Source organism: Macrosteles quadrilineatus, unplaced genomic scaffold, assembly GCF_028750875.1.
Source record: "Macrosteles quadrilineatus isolate MER2022 unplaced genomic scaffold, UCM_ALF_1.0 Scaffold_10__1_contigs__length_6754688, whole genome shotgun sequence".
Classification (NCBI taxonomy): Eukaryota; Metazoa; Arthropoda; class Insecta; order Hemiptera; family Cicadellidae; genus Macrosteles; species Macrosteles quadrilineatus.
Window position 1 is genome coordinate 113,840 of NW_026542603.1, and position 25,317 is coordinate 139,156.

The following is a 25,317-nucleotide window of genomic DNA, read 5'->3' on the forward strand; positions in this document are numbered from 1 at the left end:
CTGCTCGGTCAATTGATGTCCCCATGCGATGTAGGTCTTTCCGCACCTGGTCTCCCCATCGTAGTTTGGGTCTTCCTAGTGGTCGGGTCCCTCGTGGTCGTCCATTTGTAGCTATCTTCAGGAGACTGTTTTCTTCTCTTCTCGCTATGTGCCCTGCCCACCTCAATCTTCGGCTCTTAACAATAGCTACAATATCTGGGTCTTCGTAGAGTTCTCGTAGTTCTCTGTTTTTCCTGATCCGCCATATTTCATTTTCTTTTATAGGGCCAAAAATCTTTCTTAATATCTTGTTCTCAAAGACAATTAATCTCCTTTCGTTTTGTTTGGTTAGGGTCCAGGCCTCAGATCCATATAAGAGAACTGGTTGGATAATAGTTTTATAAATTCTAATTTTTGTGGCTTTTGACAGTAATCTGGATCCTAAGATTTTTGACATGCTTCGAAAGCATTTAGTTGCCGTGATAAGTCTCTTTTCTATTTCATTTTCTGTTTTGTTACTGGAGTTGACTGTTATTCCTAAGTACTTAAATTCGGACACTCTCTCAAACGTCAGGTTGTCGACTTTTAATGGTTCCATATCCTCATTTTGAATTCTTCTTAAACAAGATTGGAGACAATCCATCTCCTTGCCTAACTCCTGTGTTAGTCTGAGAAGTGTCAGAGTATTCACTTTCTACCTTTACTTTATTTTTGGATCCATCCACACACATCTTTGTCAAACGTATCAGCTTGTCCGGTATCCCAAACTTTTGCATTGCTTCCCAGAGTTTGGGTCTCTTTATGGTATCGTATGCTTTAATAAAGTCAATAAACAGGATGTGGCACTCTTTATCATACTCCCAATACTTTGATATTATCTGCTGCAACGCTGCAACACATGTATTTGGTTTGCTGTTGAGCGTCCACTTATAAAGCCTGTCTGATGGTCTTCTATACATTCTTCAGCATATATTTTGATTCTCCTCAGAATTATTTTGGACAATATCTTGTATGTGGTGTTAAGTAGGGATATTCCCCTATAATTACTACAGACTTCTTTGTCTCCTCTTTTGTGAAGTGGTACAATAACAGCCTCGCTCCATTCCTCTGGTATTTTTTCTTTTCTCCATATTCTTTCAATAAGTCTGTAAATTGCCTTATGTACTATTTCGCCACTGTGTTTTAAAACTTCTGCTGATATTTTGTCTTCCCCAGGAGCTTTCCCATTTTTTAAAAGTTGTATTGCCTCCTTAACCTCCTGTAGAGATGGTTCTGGTATAAAAGGTTGTAAATTTTGAAAATATTCTATTTCCTCATTTTCATCTTTATCTTCTTCTTTTAACAGGTTTTCAAAGTAGTCTTTCCAAATATTTAGAACCTTGGCCTTCTCTGTTGTTTTGTTTCCGTTTTGATCTTTAACACTTGTTGCTTTGGGTATGTATCCCTTCTGAAAGTGCCTAATTGTTGCATAGAAATCCTTTGCATTATTTCCGTATCTGTCATTTTCTGCTTTGTCTAGTTGTCTATTAATATATTTGCGCTTTTCTGCTCTAAGTCTTCTCGTGACTGCTTTATTCATTTCTCTATATTGGTTTCTATTTTCCTCTACTGCATTATTTAGGAGGCACCGCTTTGCTATCCTTCTCCTCTCTATTTGTTCTTCACACATTCTATTAAACCATGGTTTCCCATTACGGTCATTTTTCTTGAATCCTATGACTTCCTCTGCTGTTTCCATAATCCCATGTTTAATTCTACGCCATTCCTCATTAACATCCAGTTCTTCATCTTCCGCTTCTTGCTCGCTTAGGATTTGAAACCTATTGTGTAGTGCTACTTCAAAACTATTGCGCACCTGATCATTCTTAATTTTTTCAATGTCTAGTCTTCTTCCAGCTTTTGTCTTCTCTCTTCTTTCAACTGTTAGCCTCTGTCTTACTGTCACCAATACCAAGTAATGGTCAGATCCACATTCAGCACCCCCGAGGCTGCGCACATCCAAGATCCATCTTTTATTCCTTTTATCCACTAATACATGATCAATCTGATTGACTGTATTTCCGTTTGGTGAGGTCCATGTTCCCTTGTGTATACTTTTATGAGGGAAGAAAGTGCTCATCGCGTAGAGATTCAGTGCATGGCAAAAACTTAGTAACCTTATTCCATTTCCATTGGTTGTGTCATGTAGACTTTCTTCCCCTGCAACTTCCCTCCATAAGGGTTCTTTCCCAATTTTTGCGTTGGCATCACCCATGAATAGTTTAAAGTCGTGATTTGGTAACTGACTAGAAAGTTCTTCTAACTGACCATAAAATATATCTTTATCATCTTCATCCTTCTCCTCTGTTGGTGCATAGAAGTTTATCACAGATATGTTCCTAAATTTACTTCGTAACCTAATCATACACATCCTTTCGTTCACAGCCTCGAAGCTCATAAGTGATTCTAAATGACTCTTCTTTATTGCCACACCCACTCCCGCTTCATGTCTTCCATCATCTCTACCACTGTAATATATTGTATAGCTTTTGGTGTTTACTTTGCCACATAGGGGCCAACGCACCTCTTGAAGGGCCACAATGTCCATTTTGTACTTTTCCAACTCATCATTTAAAATATCTGCTGCTCCTGATATTGCTAGGGTCCTTATGTTCCATGTTCCGAATCTCAAATCTTTAAAGCATAGCTTGGGTTTTCTTCCGCTGCATCCATTCCTGTCCGAGGCTTGTTGTTGACGCTTCGTAACTGGGCTTTTTTTACAAGATAGGGTAGTTGGCCCTATGCTCAACCCCCAATATGAATGGAGGACCGCACCTACTTTTGGTCAGCGGGTCTCTCAGACCTAGCCGGGAAGACTGACAAGCAGATCTACCGACCGTTCCCCTATCCGCCACCCAGGGGACGCTCCGTATACGCCTAAGTAGGAAAGCGCACGGGATTACAGTAAACTAATGTACAAAAAACTGTTGTGCATCTCTTTGAACTGAAATAGCCTTCAAATTCTGACCATTGATTAACCAAAAAAAGTTTTCCAATTACGGACTTGGTCGCTATATTTGGTTGATCGGTGATTTACTGTGCAAGTTTTCTAGCAACTTCTTGCCTCACCTTTTGCATTTTTTGTTGGAGAGATGGATGAACGTTGAAGAAAACATACCATTACAGTTGTGACTGATTTTTTACCCAAATATAACATAGTTGAGTGTGCTAATGTCAACACTTTATTTGCTCTTTTAATTTATGATATTGTGACATTTAAGTGGCATAAGATATGCAATAAGTTGTCCTTTCAGTTTAGCTTGTTTACGTATTAACATAAATTGTTACTTGACAGCTGGTCATTCTATCATCAGCTCAGTTTGACTACTACATTTTAATACTAAAATTGCACACAACTTAAAAATTGGTATTGAATGTCTAGTTCTACAGTCAAAGATTGGAGTTGGGCTACAAATATTTACTCACACAAGTATAAACTTCTTGGACACAAAACTGCCCATTACTTTCTCATATAGGCCCTCATAAAGTGTCTAAATTTGTTTTAATAATTGTCAAAGTGTGTACTAACCATTATATTTTCTTTCAACCTGAACATTATTTGGCTCTGTTTAGAAAAGCCATTCCAACCACTTAAAATTGTTTAAATTTAAAATTCTCATTTTAAATATTTGAATTCCACTTGGCCTTACCAAAGAAAGCTATTAAAAGCTACCTCGTTTGCAAGTTATTTTTTAAATTTTGGCTGTATGTGCAATATATAATGTTGTTTAGGATTCAAACCATTCATAACTTTTTATTTTTACACACAGACCATGAACTAACAATCCCCAGGGAAAATATGATTGTATTACAGTATTTTTATTTAATTACAAAATTGTTAAACTTGTCAAGCAATAATGCTATACATTACAACTTAATAATATATATTTATATGTCTGTTTTTGTTAAATTTTTCAAAAGCAAGATGTAACAAATAAATATCAAATCAGTTATTTCATTTTTATTTGAGAAATTTGGCCCGAACAACAGGAGTTGGTTACCCCTGTTATATACAGCCACCAATTATTTGTGTTTTAATGTTATAGTCCACTGTTGGAGTTGAAGGCAGTCAGCGGATCTTTCATAGCCAACCCTCCTTATAGTGAAGAACTCATGGAGGCCATGGTCAGCCATTTTGAGAGGCTGCTATCCGACTCAAAGTAAGCCACTCTTGTTTGTTACTTGTATAAATAAAACATACGTTGAGTGCCATGCATATATATACAGAGTGAATAGCCGACCTGTAAAACAAGGAATTGTACATAAATCAATTTGGATGCCCGAGAAAATATCCTTGGATAAATATATATAAATTTTGTAAGGGACCTGGAAGTAATAATATTTTAATAATCGCCTAATAATCTGCCTTATATCACCAATTTTTCCTCTTATACACCATCAAAAAGGCAAATCACGGACGACCCACCTGTTGCCGGGATTGCAGAAAATATCACAAATTTGGTCCCGATTTGCAATATGATCACATATGTGGGCAAGGGTGTTGAGACGATTTCAGGTGTTGCTGCAATCACAAAAAATCTTCACACATTTTGCAGCGATTGAGAGATAGAGTTATGAAGATGTCAACCGGTACAGAAGGTCGTATTAAAATATTGGTATCTAGAAAACTGTCGAAGAAAACATCTCGAAGTTTTAAAACAAGATTCAAAGAACATCTACAAGCATTGAAATAAAAAAAATCTAACATCAATGAAGTCGAACTTCGCCGACCATATAATGAACTCAGACCACAGTTATAAAAACATGAAAAAAATCTAACAATTTTAGAATATGAAAAAGAAAGTGAGAAACTTAATGTAAGAGAAGAGCTAAATATTTATCTACACAATAAAAAGGACCCAAGGACACACTTAAGGCCTAACACTATGATTCCAAAACCAAACCAACCTATCTACGATAAAATTGAAAAACTAAGGAAAGAAAGAAAAACATTAATATAGTATAATGAAAAAAATGAATACCAAAATTTATTAAGATATATTTAACATATTTATTATTTTTACATATGATTATATTTTTAATTTCTTTAGTTTTAATTAGTAGCCCTAAACATGCAAGTAAATAATAATATATAAATATATATATATATATATGAATTTGAACGGATGGTGTTTTTGGCCTCTAGGGACCTCAAAACAAACAAAAAAATCGGTCCCGCGTCCAGGTCTTACCATGAGTACTACGGTAATAGCTTATTCCCTATATGGGAAATTCGCTAACAAAAAAGATTTAAACTTAATGATTACTGAAATTAAAAATTTCAAAGATAAAGAAACTGTTATAGTTAAATTTGTATAAAAATTAGGGGTCTGCGGTACAGAAAATTTAAGGTCGGTACGGTTCGGTACGGTACAATATTTTGTACCTCGGTTCTCGGTACAAAATCGGTACGGTACGCGGCTACCCGTATTTTTGCGGTTTTCTTCTCAGAACTGTATCTAAACCATTTTTTTAACCTTAATACATAGACATTACTATGAAAATGGATAGTATCCTACATTCATGGTTTTCTAACAACAATTACTGTACCACATATTATTAAAACAAAACCTTTTACTACTACGAGGATTGTGTCAAGAAAAATCACAGTTCAGATAACCCTCCGAGTGTCCATAGTTTAGGCCTTAATGTCCACCTATTTTTGGCCCCTTTGCAAGGTTTTATTAAAATGGATCTGAGAAGCTTAAAACAATGTTAATTCTAATGTTCTATATACCATTTTGTTTGGAAAATCATGGGCTTCAATATTATATATAAAACATAAGGAACATTTTTTCAAAAAAAAATTTTTAGGTAAAAAAAAATATAATTTCGAAAATTTTCAAAAAAAAAATAAGTTCGCGCTCAATGAAATTGTATAAATTATAGGCCTATAAATATTTTAAAATAGCCACTTTGTTCTAAATTTAATGAGGATTACAAATATATAATCATATAGCGAGGTAAGTTATCAAATAAATAAGTTATGAGCGAAAAACGGATTTCAGTACATAGCGTTTAGCTAAGAATGCATAGCCTAACCATAGCTAGGAATCTGGCTGATAATTTACATCAATATCACTACCTACTTCTTCAGGATCATCAACCAGCACTTCAAAACCACTTAAATCTTCTTATAATGCACCACGTATATCACTACTTTTGATTTTTAACACTAAAACAATGATAAACGTAATAAAACACATCAGTCATCGGTCCGGGGGAACCTAGCTGTTTACAAATACACGCACGTCAGCTGTCTGCTACAATATTTTCGGAACTAAAATGAATAGCGCTTAGAGACAGACCTCTGGAGAAAGCTTAGAATATTACGGAAAGAACGATACCTAACTCGATCCAGTTCAATCCGATTCAGTCAGTCATAGAGCCTTCGCCGTAAACGATGTTTTTGCGTCTTAAACTCGACGCGTGACCCTACACAAAGTGTGTTGTGCGTCTTAAACTCGACGCGTGACCCTCGGAGGGATAAAGGCTTTACCTATTTTACTCTGAGATACTTTGAATAGCCATGATAAAGTAGTTTAAAAATAGGATAAGAGTTTTTATGAATAAACATGTTTGAAACATTTATTGACAAGATAATTTCACAAAACTGGTAAATTATTTCCAACCAACACAATGTCTAGTTGTTTTTTTTTTAATTTTAAAAACATATAAAAGCATTCAGTAGAAGACAGTGTAGTTTTGCCAGCTGTTCACAGCAGATGACAATGAAAAACTGGAGGTTATGATGAAGTAATGGCAAAGACCATTTTTTTAATCAGCTTCAAAACTAGTTAAGTTATAAGATGGATACAATTCTTGCAAAGTTTTTTTCTGAAACTAAAATTTGGATTATCACAGAGTAAGATTTGATGTTGGGCAATTAGACTTTATAACTGTGTAAAAGGTGTGTATCCCTGAATTTATAAATTGCATTCTACACTTATTCACTGCCAAACATAATTCAGTAGAACCTTGATGAACCGAGAATTACACTAGCCTACATAACTTCATTACCCCAAGTAAAATACCAAGATAATTTTTATAATTGTATTTGAATCGTATAATTTAGTTTGTTAAAAATGGATTGTATGTTCAACAATAATTGCAGTCCATTATTGTTAAGCAGTATGGTCCCAAATTATTGTTTTTGATTTTGAAACATCACAGTTCATTTGACAAAATTATAGTTGAAGCAGCTCAATGTCAAGTCACGATTGTGCAATAGTTTGTTTACAAGCTTTCTCCAGACCACGGGGGAGGGGAGGGTCTGATAAGCCGTCTATTGTTCACCCCCAAGAAGGTCCGACCCTCATTAGTGCCGCTCGGCTGCACTCAGTGGGGAACCCAATACCACAAATCAATCTTTTAAATGAATACAAATATTTGGTAATAATTGTTTTATTAATATTCACCTTGAAATTTCAATAAATTTGGTGTAAAATTTGACAAAAATCTGCCATTTGGACCGATTATTAATACAATACCAAATACCAATAAAGTAGTACCGTACATTAATTGGTAATTAAATAATAGGTAAAAATTTACCGATTTTCGTCAAGTTTTACCCCCTGCTGTGCGCTATGTCACAAAAGCTGATAACGACATGGGTGATTAGTAACCATGGCAACTTGTTGAATGCGTGATGAAGGGAAACCCAAGAAATAGAAGAACAAAGAGAAAGAATAACGACTATCTTTATACCCTTTTTACAATTTCCGTTATTGTTATCTTTATGTAAGATTTTATGATTTTGTTTTATAGGTTTATAAAATAATTCTTTTTAACTACGGGAATATCAATTTATAATTTATCAACGTGCTTCTCTTCTGAAACAGCAATACCGGATGCATAATAAAGGTCAATGGCCTAAAATATCACGATTGTGCAATATTGTATTTTGATGTTGAAATTAAAATCACGACAAAAGTTTGTATATATCCATGGTCATCAATAGAAAGATAAAATATCCATAACAAATATTTTAATTTATAAAATAAGATTGTAGATTAGTTACAAGTTTAATATGTAGCCATAAACAGTTTTATGGCAGTAGGCAATGGCCTGCAGCAAATTCAATATTCACGAAAATACTGATTAAGTTAGAGATAACAGTTAACAGTCATCATAAAACTATTATTTTTATGATAAAACAGAATTGGGGAAAGTCGTAAAGAAATAATAGTGATAAAACTCAACAGTTCTTGGAAGTACTTCAATAAAACAATTATTGTAGTGATAAAATGTTAATGGATTTGGGACTGCTAATGGGTTTTTTATTGCATCATCACGCTAGTAATAAATTATGAAGATCGTAAACAAACATCTGATAAGACTTTTATGTGCTCTGAACCAACTGCCGTTGACTACGATAGTAAACTGAAAGTAATTTATTATTATAATAGGCTGTACCGAACCGAATTTGTACCGTGTAAAATGCTGTACCGAACCGATGACGGTAATTAAGCTTGTACCGTACCGTACCGACTATTTCGGTGCACCGCAGACCCCTAATAAAAATTTATTTAGGCTATTTGATATTCTACATATTTTATAATTTTACTACTTGTTTTTAGAAACATTTTGTATTGTAGACAATTTTATAGAAATTCAGGCATATTTATAAAGATTTCATCAATATTTTAGGTTTTTTCAGAAAATGGCCTAAAAGAGGCGAAATTTTTACAAGGATTGTGTACCTTAAAGTTTAATCATAATGGATCTTACTACTTTATTTTAATGCTGGGAATGGTAAAATGTAGTTGAGAAAAAGTTACCATGATTTAGAAAACTTTAATATAATAATTTATGTAGGTATTTAAAATCACAAATCTTTGACATTCTTAATTTATTTGAAACTAAACAGCTGATCGACAAATCAAACAAATAATCTACTTCATGTGAATAATGTTGTTACACAAACATGGTTTTCTTTTAACCAATAACTTGATTCTTTTTTTACTTGTGGGTGTATTTTTAGTTTGCAGTTATGAAAGCACCAATCCAAGCAACTTTTATCTAATTTTCCTTATAAACTAACAGTATTAATGAATTACTACATGGACTTGACAAGTTAGGTAATTAATTGTCAGTATGCCAAGGGGAAGAAGAGCGGGTCCTCGAAAACAGACGAAGGCGGAGACACCAATCTAGAAAATCCAACTGAGTTTTTAAATATAGAGGTCAGTGGATTGGCAAGACACAGATTAGACTAATAAAAGGGGGCAGTGGTTTAATTGATGAGGAATATTAATACATCAAAAATTGCCTCATTAATGGCACAAGGCTTCATGTGATCAACGGTTAACAACTTAATAAAAATTCAACAACAACTTAACAACTTAATTGAATGATAAAAATCTGAAACAAACTTACCTTTTAAAATGGAAAGATGCTAATTCTGTTATCTTTGGCATTTGCACCACAATCACTTTAATTAAAGAGCAGCACTATATTATATATTGTTTTAAGTAAGGCTACATCTTTTAATAGGATACGCATATTCACTACGGAAAATTATGACCAGGGTAATATTCCTTAAGGTAACTTTAAGACTAAAATCGTAGTATTCATGGAAGTGCTTTTGTTAAAAAATATTGTTTTTTAGTGTTTATTTTTAAAAGTGTTTTCTTCAAGCAGCATTTTATGGCCCTCAAAATATGCTACATAGGCCTATTGGTTTGATATGATTTTTTTTATTTATTTGTTATTAAAAATCTTTAAAAAATAACTACCGTATAACATACTTGAACTTGAACACTTATTAATTTACTAAATATAATACATATACACCTAGAAAAGGCTGGACTGCTTCACTGCTTCGCTTTTAAGGCTTTATTATTACTGTAGGGCCTATTTAATTTTCGACGTCGAGGCAATACATATAACACGATGCATTAGTTTTCTAAATTCATATGTTATTTTGCGGGGCATTGAGCCGCACAGGTTCACTAGTTTATTAAAGAATGACTGAAATTTGTAAACTTACTGCTGATGACAAGGGTGATACCATGCATAGGTTTATTATAACGAAGATAAACATGGACAACCTTATGCGGCTATAAGTGAGGAAATGTTTGTAGAAAACATTAAAAAGCAATAGCAGGTTATGAAATTTGATCAAATATTTACAGGAAATGTTAATTACTGTTATGTACATCGTGAGTATCTCCATGAGTTACACACCGGTAATCTTTGAGTTGACTCTTTTAAACTCTTGTAAATATGACTGTTATTCGTTTTGAAATAACTTCTGTAATACTTTGCAATTGCTCGAATTCGAACAACATGTACACTAGTAACCATTATTGTACATTGTATTTGTACCCAGGCAAAGCCGGGTTTTGCTGCTGGTTTGGGATGAAATATCAATATGAAACGGTATTGTATGTTGTTCCAGTATTAGTTTTACTTTCTCCCCCTATACCATAGTATATACCGAGAAAATATTGTTTTCGTCAACATTTTTGAGTTTGAGTTTTGAGTGGATATATCCGATATAGGTCCCCCCTGAACCCAAAAAAGTGGTTTTTAAAGTGATGACTGTGTGTGGATTTTTAATGGTGATTTCCCCATAAAACAACAGAAAAATAAATTAACAGAAAAATCAAATTTTCTCAAAAATGCTGAACGATTTCGATAGACATATAAATTCTGAACTAAATTGTAAAACTCCCATTTCGGTAAATATTACGGTTCTAATATTATTGTTGTAACTTGTGTTATTTTCCCATAAGAACCCATAAGATAGCAAAAAATCTGATAAGCTGGTTTTGATTAAAATAGGATGTTATGGTCCTTTGAATTCTGAACCAGATGGTTTAAATCCCATATCTGTAAAAATTAAGGCTTTTAAAGTTATTGTAACATATGTTGTTTTCCCATAAAAAACCCCCCATAAAATAACAAAAAATCTGATTTTAGAAAAACGACCGGGTTTGATCAAATTAGTGTTTTATTTTATGGTCCTTGTAATTCTTTAAAAAATTGTGCAACCCCTCATTGCTGTAAAAATTACTGTTCAAAAGTTCTTGCAACTTTTGATATTTTCCCTATAAAATATCATAGTTACTCCCACCGCTTACCCGTGATAACGGTTGTTGACAAGCTAATGGGAGAAAGTATGTGTCAGATTGCTGATACCGTTTATTTAAGATACCTTTTGCAGTTCAGAAGATATTTTACTTGTTTCATTAGTGTTATTTGGCGAGCCGGTGTGTAAACTCTTGACTTTGTTTTAGCCACGATTTGTTAGAGTTGCTTGTTGTTGAGAGAGAAACTTTGGTTAAAAATGCTGCAGTGACTTGAAATATTCTTATTTTTGAGTATTGTGTGAAGTATTGCGTTTCTTGTGCCAGATTGGACTCTTCCCCACTCATGTAAGCTGGTTAGCTCCTGTGCTCTAAGTTACAACCAGTTGTGTTTCAGTGAGCCGCTGTCGTTTGTTGTAACACTGGCTGAGTACAGAGACCCTCCACCAGGGGCACTGCTGAGGCTCGAGGCTAGTCACTTCAAGAGGAAGCAGGTTGTGGTGCCTGCGTTTGAACACGAGTACCGCCACGGCTTCCAACATCTGGTCACCAAGTGAGATTATTGATAAATTATTTTATTTTTATTCCTGATTAATTTATTTTATTATGAAGCTACAGCCCAATAATCATTTTTCTATATGGAAAATTAGTGATGGTCAAAATGTAAAAAAAAAATAATTAACATAATTAACAAGGTAAACATGATTATTAGAGCAGTTAAAACTGTTGGTCAATATTTATTTATGTTTACTAAATATCAATATTAAACTTTATTGTACGTTGTTCCAGTATTAATATTTGTTATTACAGTTCAGACTATTTTATTTACATGTATATTATAATAACAGGACATATTGTCAAAAAACTAATACATTTGTACATGTGACTTAACCGACTCCTGTTATATATTTAACAGGCAAATATATATTTATACTAGCTGTACCCGCGGGCTTTGCCCCGTTTAACTTCATAAGTATTCGTATGGCTCAATCACGTCCTGGTTGATGTTCGTTCGCTACGCTCATTCACCTTTAGGTTGGAGCTCGTTTGCTGTTCTTACTTGCCTTCAGTTTAGCTACGCTAACTCGCATCCAGGTTGAAGTTCGTTCGCTACACTCACCTTTTGGTTGCAAATTAGCTGTTGTCATAAAAAAAAAAAAATAATAATAATAGTGCTGCTCCCTGTTGATCCTTTAACTTTAATGCTATTGAACATCATAGAACAGAACCAACTTGTTTAATTGAAACAGCTGTTAAGATTCATTAATTCCTTTTAAATATGAAAAATCATAAGGTTAACATGGGAAACTCCAGAGCCACTGGGCGGAGCCCGAAAGCCCGATCGGAATAAAAACTACTTAGTTTTCCTATTTAATGCCCAAAGAATCGGTGTACCGAATTTCAGCCTCCTAGGTAAATGGGAAGTGGGAGAATTAGTGATGCATGAGTCAGTGAGGGCTTTGCCTTTTATATAATATTTAGATTTATGTTTTAAATTTATGAAAACAGACTTCCTTTTTTTTTATTCATTTTAAGTTCATATACACAATAACAAATAAATCTTCCAGAAATGAAATATTTTTAATAGTGCAAAAATTGGAGCTAGTAGGTTTATTCATACCTAATTCCAGCAATCCTTCAAATAATCCGCCAATGAAAAAAAGATTTAGTCTAGAGCTTTTTTTCAAGGAAAGTAAAGATTTTTAATCCAGCTGAGCTTTTTAAAAAAGCTCACAGAAATTAGGGGTCTGCGGGTCCCCGATTTTTTCGGGTCGGGTCGGGCCAGCGGAAGGCCCGAGAGACCGGGTCGGGTCAGAGATTTTTTCGGGCCAAGATCGGGTCGGGCCAAAAAAAATTATTATTTTCAAAGTTATAATAAGTAATTTTCAAAGAAACACTCTTATATATATATTATTACAGAGGAATTAAAACGTTAAAATTATAATTAAAGATTAAGTTTGCTCACGTTTAAGAACAAAGACACAACAGAGCAAATGCCGTACTGTCACTGGCCAGCCAGAGCCAGTCGTCTACTGACAAAACAAAAGCCGTGACGCAACAGTGCAAAGAAAACGAAGTCAAAAGAAAGACTATTTATCCAGAGGTACCAGTTTAATTATTTATTGTTTATTCCATACCTAGTTTAAAATATATTTTAGTATTTTATTTACATAATAAATTATAAACAAAAGAAATATCTGATATAGTGTACAGATCTGTATCTTGTTCTTTTATTTTCCTGTGTCCTTTTTGTCATTCAGTAACAAAACAAAACAACACTTCTGATCGTCTGGATCGGCATTGTATGGTCACCATTTAATTTTTTTTAATCAAGTATCAGCAAGTCTACAAAGAGGTTAGGCCTAAATATTTTATAATTTTATGAAAGTTTTTATCAGTAAAATTATTTTTTTCTTAAGTTAGATTGAGTTTCAAAAAAGATATTTCTAAGATCCAATACAATATTTACAAGACACAAACTACCATGAATTAATTTCTTTGGAAATTATCTGTAACAGTTTTATATTTTTGAATAAAGAAAATATATCTTTTTGTCTCTACTTCCTTGTTTCGTTACTTACATTTTGTCAGCAATTGGAACAATCGGGTGGTGTAATAGGGATGGGGGAGGGGGAGGGTCTATGACCTTGAGTGTCCCCGGGCCTGGCTCTGGTTGTGTAAGAGGGGCGGGGAGGGGAGGGGGAGGGTCTGTAACCTTGAGTGTCCCAGGGCCCGGCTGTGAGAGTGATTCATGGTTTTTTGTTTACATTCTACTACCCTTCCCCCTTCCTTCCGAGAAAAAGACCCTACAGTTTCAAAAACATCGACTTACAGTATAAAAACATAAAAACATTGAGTTGTGTTGCTAATTAGGACACTATAATGTCTCTGCTGTCTGCTTATGTTGCCAAATTAGCATTTAACTTTCTTTTCTCTTGATTTAATATAATTTTCTATATATTAAGAGTTCCTTTTCAGGTACCTAATAATTGTGATATTGTTTGACTTGAGTTTATGGATTTTTAATTCTTTTCATTTATTAGCTAAAATCAGTTGTTTTAGGATTATAATCTCTTGCAATACCGTAGGTCTATAACTGTGTATGACATGATATATGCAATTTTTACAGTCTTTACTATAACTAACTATACCATAAACAATGTATGTGTGTTATTTACTGTTTTAGAGTTTTTAAAGTGAATTAGTTTACACACAATCTTTTCTTCAATGAGTTCTCCACTTGTCATGTTGCTTAGTCTATTACTATTTTAGGCCCTATAAAAATAATTCCTATGTAAAGCTGTAGGCCTAGTAATGCCAATAATAAATAATTCTTTATTTATGATGATGTAACTAATAATGCTATTGTAAGTGTGAGGTTTTTATACTTAGGAGGTTAGGAGGCAGGGAATGAATGATTCATATTGCATGGTGGAAACATAGAATTTTTATTTTCTTCTTGCTTGCAGTCTTTAAGCCAGTCCACAGGCCCTAAACTTGAGATAAGGTTAATTGATTTGTTTATGATCCTTTTATATTAAGTTCCATTACAAACTTGTTGTAATATAGCTGTTTAGATATTTCAACAGTTATGAAAATGGGAAAGAATGGCTTGATAAAAAAAATTATTTTCTTCTTTCTTGCAGTTGAGGCAACTCCTAAGCTGTAAATAAGTTATGAATATGAAATAATATACATAAATACAATCGTTCTTCATATGTTATTTTTAAGTAATATTATAAACACAGATAGGAGTTTAAAAAATTAAAAAATATCTGGTAATTAATAATTTTTGGCCCGACCCGATTTTGGCCCGAAACCCGAGGACCAAAATTATCGGCCCGACCCGACCCGACCCGAACCAAAAAAGTCTGACCCGCAGACCCCTAACAGAAATGTCATCATAGTTTTCCACGATCGCGGCAAAGTCTTGGACACTTGCCGAGGTTCGTTTGTAGACATTATTGTAGTATCCCGCGGTCACAGAAACGTCATCATAATCTTCCAGGATTGCAGCAAAATCTTGTATATCTCCCGCAGTTAGTGAAACATTATCCTCGTCATCCGCAACTGCGGCAGAGGCGTGAATTTTTTGATTGCGCGATCTTTGCGATGTGCGTTACGATCACGATCATAAAAGCTCGGCTCAAGCTTGATTTTCAAACTTATTGCTCGAGCTTGTACGCTAGTGTTGCGTACTAGTTCATCACTTTTCCATAGTTTTATTCAAAATTGATTTCAATATATTAGGCCTATAATTTTATTTCCTCTTTGTTCTAAATACAATTTCCCATTTTACTTTCCCATCCCAATTTCTTGACAGCTGAGAGTTATTCAATTTAATGTTTATTTACATCATATTTTTAATTATTATAAAAAAAACATTGTATTTCTATCTTCAGTACAGTCACTACATATCATTTTATTCTAAATTTTATTTTAAAACCCACATACAATTTTTCATGGGATTTAAGCAAATATTACTCATTTTACTTTAAACTACATTATACAATCCGTATTGTGAACATTGTTAAATTCTACATGAAAGAAAAGACATTTTTAAAGTGATATTTTAACCATCAAGACAGGAATGAACTTGAACTTAAATACCTCAAGAAGCTAAGAATCTATCAAGATGGTTCCATCAATGAACTTGAAAATAATGATTGACATTCTCTGTGAGTTTCAATATAAGGTTTTTTTGACAAATTTACTCTCAGAAATTGAACAACATTGTATATTAAATTAAAACTTGTCTTGTTACTTCTTTTTATATAATTTATTTATGTAAAATATTTAGCTGACAAATCCTAACAATATCAATTTTGAATTGCTTCATTTAGCATTTTTTTCTTTGCCTAATTTAGTACTGAATTCATGTAGTAATTCTGTCAAAAAACAGAAATGACCTAGAGGAGCTAACCAGACTGTTCATAAAAAAATCAGAAAAAATGGGCCTAAAGATTAATGATGAGAAGACAAAATATATACACTTCACAAGACAGCCAAATGAAGTGAGGACAAATGAAATTAGTATAGATGGACATACTTTTGAAGTTATTGAACAATTTAAATATCTAGGGGTAATTATATCAAGCAGCAATAGTGAAGAAATGGAAATAAATTATAGGATTGCTCAGGCCAATAAATGTATGTATTCTTGTAAGAAATTGTTGACTTCAAAGATTCTCTCACATAAAACAAAAATAAAAATATATCATAGTATAATTCGACCAGTATTAACATGTGGAGCTGAAACTTGGATTTTAAATAAAAAAGAAGAAAACAAAATGATTGTTTTTGAAAACAAAATTTTAAGAATGATATATGGACCAATACAAGAAAATGGAGAATGGAGAAGAAGGCATAATAGGGAGATAAGGAATATGTACAATGATTATGATGTAGTAGCACACGTGAAAGCAAGGAGAATAAGGTGGGCAGGACACGCACTACGGAGAGAACGAGGTTCACTACTAAAAGAAGCAAGTATAGGAAAGCCAGAAGGGAAACGACCATTAGGAAGGCCCAAGAAGAGATGGTGGGATAGTGTTTCCAAGGACGACAGAGAAGTGGGGGCAGAAGTGGAAGAGGCAGAAGATCGAGAGAGATGGAAAGCAGTTGTTGGTGCGGCCAAATCCCGCCTTGGGCATAAATGGCCATGGGAGTGAGTGAGTGAATTTAGGCTGGTCCTTCGATTCATTTCTTTATTTTTTTTCTTATCTTCAACTACCTTTCCCCCACAGCTAGGCTTGGCTCTACTCAAAAATAGAGCCGCTCGCACACCTCTAGTTTTGACTTATCAACTACAGAAAATCATTGTTTGATACTGTACAAAATTTTAAAACATTCTTGCACAGCTATGCATAGCTTTCTTTTAGTGTAAGTGTATACAAACTGAAAGGATAGAGTTCAGTTAGCTTACCTGAGAAAATTAAGTCCAGGGTGTAATAAATACACCGTAGAAAGTTACAAAACATACAGAGATTTACATTCCGATATAGGACTTCTTCAAAGAGAAGGTAGAAGAGAAATTCTACTTAATATTATAGGCCTAAATGAGAAAAAGAGTTTGGATTATGTAAGTTTGTGATTAAACGCGAAAAATACTGGTCGGATTGGGCTGAAATTTGGGGTGATGATAGCTCACATTCCCGATTGATATATAGGCATATTGTTACCTATCTCAAAACTCCTTTCAGGCTCTGCCCCAGTGGCTCTGGAGTTTCCCATGTTAAACTTATGGGTATTCACATTAAAAAGGAATTAAATAAAATGTTGTCAGCTGATTCGACCAAACAAGTTGGTTCTATGATATTCAATAGCGATAAAAAGTTATAATGTTTACCAACAGGGTGCAGCACTATTATATTTTTTGCAATTATGATAAAAGCTTATTTGAAGTAAGCAGCATCATAAAGTTGTGATACACAATGAGAACTGTCAAAGTAGGATTATTTACAGTTAATGTTTATGTTTTTAATTTAATACATAATTTGTGATATTGTGTGAATGTGATAATTTACTTTTTTATATTGTTTAGGTGCAGAGGTAGAACAGAATGGCTATGTCAGATGTGTAATATATTACACTGTATATACTATACTATATATACTATACTATATCTGTAATACTATAGCAAAAGAACCAAATTCTCTCAAGCCTTATCCTCTCCCATTGCAAACGCAAAGCTAGAGTATAACTGTAATAAGAGTTTTATACTTATACGCCAACCCCGTACGAAGAACGGGTACTCTGGTAGTAATTTTATTATTTGCAATTAAATTGAAATAACTTTTTGATATGATGTGACCTGCAAATATAATATAAAAGTTTTTATACTATAGGTGTAGGTATATTAAAAAGTGTAGAAAGACTTATTTTATCAGCCTATGTTAAATATATACATTTTATGTTTTTTTTTTAATTTGTGGGTGAAAACAAAAACATCATACCTTAACTATAGCTGAAAGAAAATAAATTTATTTTTTGAAATAATAATCTTGTACAAATTAAAATTTAGAAAATTCATACCTACGATTCAGGAGTCTTATACGATTAACGAGGTCTCATCTGAAACTAAAAATTAAATCTATTTAAAGTTAGTTCAACTTAAGAACTAATTTTAATTTAGGCCTTAAAAACTAATACATTTTGTCAGACTTAATGGCAAAGCAACTGTGATGGTTGAATTGAAATTGATCAATTCTAAAATCAAATAACTAGGCCTATTTGGTTAATGAAATCATGAACATCTAATAAATAGATTTGGTTTCAAATTAATAAACCGGTCAGCGGTTTCTAAGAAAGCAACAGTTTTGTGATGCTGGTGTTGATGAATTATCTAATAGTGATTGTCAAAACCAGAAATTTCAAATATCAAAACCAAAAACTGCCAAAATCTTCAATTTCAAAACTTTTGAATCTCGAAACTCGGTGATCGAATCTCAAAACCGAAACTTTCCCAAAGTTTTGAGATTTGGATTAGGGTTTGACACATCACTATTATCTAAAAGATTTTAAATTATCACTTTTACATGATATACATTCAATATTTTACTTTTGTTTGCCTTGTAGAGCTGAACTGAACGTCAGATCGTCTCATGGTACACTGGTAGTGTGGCTGCAGAATAACGCAGGGTTCCAGCGGTGGGGGCCTACTGAGGAGAGGGTGGAGGCACTGCTAGACGCATTCAGACCGGGGAAGGAGAGAGAGAGGGATAGACAAGAGTTACTCTCCCCACAGAGGACAGATCCTCCACCACCAGCACCCACTGACAAGGTAGTCTCTGGCACTTTAGATGGGAATGTTTTTTTTTTAATCAATTTTAAAATCTACCATTTGCAACTGCCCATGATTGGCAATAAAACAAATTTCTTCTACATTTACCCCAAAACGTAGTAATATGTTATAGATAGCATTAAATTTGTTTTGTGCGCTCAACGAGACAACTTTTTGTTTAAATCTTGCTATGGTTTACCTTGTCAGCTGTTTTCGTAATTTATACCTGTCACTATTAAAAGAGGGCTGTTTGTGAATTAAGGTCTCGATCAGGCTTCTTGTCGCAGTTAAACGGCCTAGTTCAAATCTGAGACCAAAAGTCCTGTATCTTACATCATCCACTAATACTCTAACAGGTTCCCACTCGGTAGGACAATTTGTCTCGTCAACGAATTTGAAAACCTTGTAAAAAATAATGCTCCCACCAAGTATTAATCTATTTCTGTGATTAGGTTTCTGTATGATGGAAGCCAACCACTTTTGATTACTGTTGCCAGTAAACAGATGTGGATGCATAAAAGTGTTATGATGTAAAAAATTGTAATAAGTGGCTTAGGGAGTTCGCAGAAGGCCGTATACACTTGCTCAATGGATGGGGGGTGTTCATCAGTTCCCATTAAGTGATTGAATTTGAGGAAACTCTACTTACTGATCAGTTTGTTGCAGACTCCCATGGCTGACCTTGATAGTCTTGGTTGAGACGTCCCCTTTTAGTTCGTCAATCTCTCTCATTTAGACACACCGTGATCAGAATGCAACTTTCCACTAACTCTGGTCACTGCTCCTATCAAACGAGACAAATTAATGACAACAGTCTCGGCCTGCACCATGAAAAACACCTTGCAAACGTTTAAGACCATTTTTGGACTCCCACCACCCCTTGTACAAGTGTTTTTACATTCAATGACTTTATTACTCTATTCAGGACCATCAACTGATGATAGACATTATTATGCTTGACAATTTTGTGAGGACAGAAATCTGCTCACAAAATGTGATTCATAAGTGGAAGGAGTGTCAATTATCTTTCACGACGTTTAAACATTATGACGAGACTAATTGTCCTATAGAGATGGAAGCCGACTTGAATAGTAGTGGATAAAGTAAGGAATATTAGAACTGAGCTCTCTTGGCTGTGACAAGAACACAATGGAGAGCTTAATTAACCTTTTAGTTATTTTCTTAACAAAAAATATTTTCATTTTTTAAATCACAGGGCCTAACTATTCATAGGTTAAAAAGTCTAAGCAACTGTAAATGTTGTATGTCATTTTGTTATAAACGGGATCAATAGCAGTGCAACTGCTTATCAGGGAGTAGCTTACAACCTATTTTCCACATAAAAGCACTTCAGCCAGCTGTTACCGTTTTATTATTCTTTTTTTAGGTTGCAAAACCATAGTGTGGCAAAGTATAACAAGTGGAATAAAGTAGAATGAGTGCAGTAAAAACGAATGTGGCAAAGTGTATTAGAGCATAAATTAGCTTTTTAGAAGAAACCATAATTTTTGTATTGTTCCTATACAAAAGAGTAGTAAAAAAGTACAAACTACTCAAACGTTATGCAAAAATACCTACTCAACTTTAAAAACCTTAAAATTTTTGAATGATCAGTGAATATTGTCAGTCAATCCTTAAAAATAGGGTTATCCCCGTTTCCCTAAACTTTGATTCTAGGGTATCGAGAAAATGTCGATTCTTTAATCTTTGTTACCTTGGATTCTCAGTGAAATTGTTAACATTTATCAAGGTGGCGTTAGTTAATATAATGTGATCCCATATTCTTGATGTCATAGTAACTGTCAATTGAGCACACTTTAGTTACAGATTTTGCAATTGCTTTAATATCCCAAGATTCCCATCCCAAAAAAGTGCTCAATGTAGTAAAATCTTTTAAAAAAACAGGAATAAAGATTTGTTTTTACACATTTGATATAATAATTTATACTTTACAGGAAAGTGTATAAATTGTGTGTGAATTGCTTTTAGTATCAATCATTGTTATACTATGATACGGGTGTCAGTGAGGATTTAAGTTAAGCTTAACCCCAGCTCTCTTTTTGGTAAACCTTAATGTTATATATCAGTAAAAAATATTGTCCGTAAGTTGCAGTCGAATGGTTTTTATAAGTTTTTTTCTCTTTCAGTTGCCTCCACCTAAACCTGCTGATAAAATTAGCCCCGGACCAGGATTTGAGGTTCTGCCTCCTCGAAGAGGAATGCCCACTCCTCCTCTAAATGTTAAGAACTGAACCAACTCAGCTGCAAGCTACTTGCCATGAGACACACAGTCACTGAGAGGGTTGTCTAATGTCTAGGCTAGCATAGGTTTGGTTATGCATTTAAATCAAAGTAGGGTTTTAAAACCATCCTGTAGCTGGAGATTGAGTCAGAGGCTGAGTGATTTACCTTACATTCTTTTCCCATTAAGTTGTCATGATATGAAGCTTAATATGATAAAACTACCCAGAGTTTATAGCAAGCACTCAAGCCCAGAACTGTTTTACACAATCATTAAATCTGGTAAAGCCCATGGAGGGTTGCAACATTACCATTTAGATCAAATCCATTGGTGATAAAAGCGATTTTAACCCAGGACCTTGGCGGCCGAAGCTCCACCACTTAACTAGCTCGTTCCCTGGGTTTATTGCTATATTTTAATGTTGTTTGGCCTTAATAAACAACATGTTTATGTTTTACGTAAGTTTGAAGCATTGACAAAAAATGTCTGCACTGACTGCATAAGTCATCAAGTGAGTCTTGTAAACCTCAATGTATACATTAAGATCATATTCAATCCCTTAATTTGTACTGTAAATACTCAAGAGCAATCTCTTTTAATTTTGTCACTTTCTATTTACTACTTCAATGGTTTTCAAGGTCTGAATGGTTAAGAATAGTTTAGTTTGAACCTAATTTGAAGACCTTGAAAAAGTGCAAGAATAATTTCTTTGGATATAGGCTTACAGAGGTGGTAAAATAAAGGGGATATGGTTTTGCAGTGTATGTTTGATGAAAATACATTGACCAAGTTTCATAGGCTCACAAAAGTTGTGATCTCATTTTAGCGAATTTCCCATATTAGGAAATTCAAGGAATAATTAATTAAAGGAATAAGGAAATTAAAGGAATAAGCTATTACCCATAGGTCTCATGGTAAGACCTGGACCTGGGACCGATTTACTTTTCTGTTTTGAGGTCCCCAAAGGCCAAAAACACCATTCACTCAAATTCATCTATATTTTAGCGAATTTCCCTATAGGGGAAGTAGCTATTACCGTAGGTGGCGTGGTAAGACCTAGGCCCGGGACTAACCTACTTTTCCATTTTGATGTCCCCAGAGGCCAAAAACCCCATTGGTTCAAATTTTTACATATGTATGTAGAGATTTATATATATATGTGTCCGTAAACACGATAACTTGAGTAATTTTTGTCCGATTTTGATGAAATTTGGTTTGAAGGTCTAAGGCGGGATAAACTTGAATGAGTTCGCGAACCAGCATGATCGTACCATGGGAACGACAACAACTAAACAGTTTACAACAAGTAAACTGCTGTAGTTTGCTTGTTTATGAAGAGATTTGAATCAAATTTGGAAAATGCATTTATTTCTTTCTAAACTATTAACATAAAAACAACAAATTTTTCCCCGGGACGAAAATGATATAATTTATCAAGAAAAATGGCAAAATGTTAACTTAAATACTCTGTCTATCTCGCCCGGTCACTACAGAACACTTCGACAAAGTACAACCAACTGTCGTTACACGACAGTGTTAGCAGTTTCAGCTTTTCCCAATGGGTGAAAGCACGTACTGGGTCATCACTTTTTGTGTCTACAATAAACTGCATTAATGTCGTCACACGACGGTGCTTGTAGTTTTGACTTTCCCCGATAAATGACAGCATCAGCACGTAATGGGTAAAAAATTTTTTATTATTTTTCCGTTTCGGATTAAGTCAATCATATTGTTGAGTGAGGATGTATTATATTATGTTATTAATATTTATGCTAGGGTCTATTCTTAAAAGTTAATTTTTGTTATACATTTTAATTTACATGTTGATATTTTTAACATTGGTCTTATAGGTTGCCATGCTAGTTACAAAAAGGAAAAAATGTAAGCAAATGATTCATAAAATATCCTATAAGCCAGCTTGTATTCTAGCTAATTACAAAATACAGTACAAAAGAAAGGATATTTGGATGATAACTATTGGACAAGTAACACACATGAAGTGTATTTCTGAGGATTAGTATAATAATATGACTGTTTAGATATGTAGAATATTTTATAGCAATACATCATACACTAATTAATATTGAAATAAGAATATTCTGATTACGTGCCATTTTGTTCTCACTGGGGCGCAGAGCTCCATGATCCAATTGCTGCAATTTTCTGAGATCTTTGTGATTAATGTGTTGCAAAAATACCAGTAAGTAAATGGTTTTAAAGACCATTAGTTTGTTGTTGAGCTTTGTTCAGGAAAATATTAGTATATACCTTTCTAAGATCACATTGTAAATCAATAGTTTTATGATTCATTTTTGTTTAAGGGATTGAATATTAAATACTTAGGTGATACTCAACCTTGCAGAATTATTTTTAAAATCAAATAAAACACAACAATCTACTTGAGCTCTTCAATCCTTGAATTTGGTCAAATAAAACTGTAAATATAATAGTTCTTGTATGTTAGGGTTTTTGCTGTTAAATTATAATTTGCCTACCTACCATATTTGTTGTATGCAAGTTGTTTAGTTATAACAAAATACACCCAATATGTTTAATTATTACTAGTGATGGTCGGATCGGGATATCGGACTACCAGATCCGCCGGATCTGAGGTAGAACCATTGCCCGATCGGATCCACAAAAAATCGGATCTTGGGCTAGATCCGGTTTTATTGGATCCAAGTTTTTTTTTTGAATAAATTTTTTTTAACTTTTATAAAAAAAAACTTAATTTTAAAAGTAAAAAAAAAATCTTATTAATTTTTTTTTTATTCTATTAACACAAAACGTCCTTTATAAAGTACAATTCATACATAAGAACAGGTGTTTTGTCACAGTGATGTATTTTATAATAAAATTAATAGTGACTATCTGTGTCCATATATAAGACAATCTGTGTCCATGTACAAGATTATCAGAGTCCATGTACAAGACTATCTGTATCCATGTACAAGACTAACTGTGTCCATTAAGACAATCTGTGACCAGATACAAGACTAACTGCATCCATATATAAGACAATCTGTGTCCATATACAAGACTATTAGAGTACATGTACAAAACCATTTGTATCCATGTACAAGACTAACTGTGTCCATATACAAGACAGTCTGTATCCAAAGATAGTCCTGTACCTCGATGACACACAGACAGTCTTGTATATGGACACAGACAGTCTTTTATATGGACACAGTCAGTCTTTGACATTACCTTACCCATATGAGTTGTTGACGTTGACATATACTATCACATTACCTAGCCATATGAGTTATTTAAAAAACCCGTCCTTTAAAAAAAAGAAGAAAAAACGTATATGGATCTGGTACCGACATTTTCTTGGATCCGCCCATCACTAATTATTACTGCATATTTATTTCATGTGTTAAATTTAAGATAAAGACAATATCTTACCTACTTGTATAATTTTGTGAGTTTTGCTTTTAAAATCTTTAAAAACGCTTATGATGCATAAAATAGGTATAATCTGCAAGGAAAGGTGTAGAATTGCTGCATGTTTTTTTTTTTTTTTTTTTTACTTGTTTTCGGCTTTAATGTGGTGGATTAAGGATATAAGTTATTCTTAAATAAATTTTAAAATAGTTGTAATTTGTTAACATCATTTAAGATGATCTCATTTAAAGTTCTCTATTGACTCAAAAGTATTCTTGTAAATATTATAAAAACTATATATATATGTTATTGTATAAAAGAGTGTTATTGTAAATAAAGTGTTATTGGTTAAGATGTACAAAAGTAACTGGTTCACCACCAGTTTTGTCTGTATTGTGCAATATTTGTCACAGGAAATATAAAATTTTATCACAGATATTAATTAAAGTTATATTAACCTGGTTTCTGTGAGTAATTCTTAATTCCCTAAGGCTGTGTGGTTTGCTAGACAAGAAATAGGTAGATGTGCTGCATTGGTTTCCAAGATTGTGTAAGATATTGTAGTTTTGCGTAGTCAAAAAAAGAGATGAGATCAGAATAGAGATAGTTAGCAGATTATTCATTGCTATTTAATGATAATGAATGTGTCGAGAATCGATCCTCAAAAGTCACTTCTGATACCAATACCTGACATGACCGAGAAGATGGGCAATTGGAACACCGCAATCGCACAAGACGATAATGACGTTTCTGTGATGTATATGTTTTAAGTGTTATAAGACGTTTCTTTTATTTACTTCCCGTGATGTAATGGGACGACGCACACTACCCCCGACTTGTCTCCGACCCGA

At 33.7% G+C, this 25,317-nt stretch overlaps 1 protein-coding gene across 1 annotated transcript in view; it reads left to right on the top strand.

Moving 5' to 3' along the window:
• The window catches only part of LOC129004691 (mRNA (2'-O-methyladenosine-N(6)-)-methyltransferase-like), a 57,686-nt gene extending 32,764 nt beyond the window's left edge, over positions 1-24,922 (top strand). The window contains exons 11-14 of the mRNA XM_054433252.1: positions 4,065-4,178; positions 11,449-11,604; positions 18,630-18,834; positions 20,982-24,922. Of these exons, the coding sequence (XP_054289227.1) occupies positions 4,065-4,178; positions 11,449-11,604; positions 18,630-18,834; positions 20,982-21,086 (580 nt within the window). The 3' untranslated portion in view covers positions 21,087-24,922. The remainder of the gene's footprint in view (positions 1-4,064; positions 4,179-11,448; positions 11,605-18,629; positions 18,835-20,981) is intronic.
• The last annotated feature ends 395 nt before the right edge of the window (positions 24,923-25,317 follow it).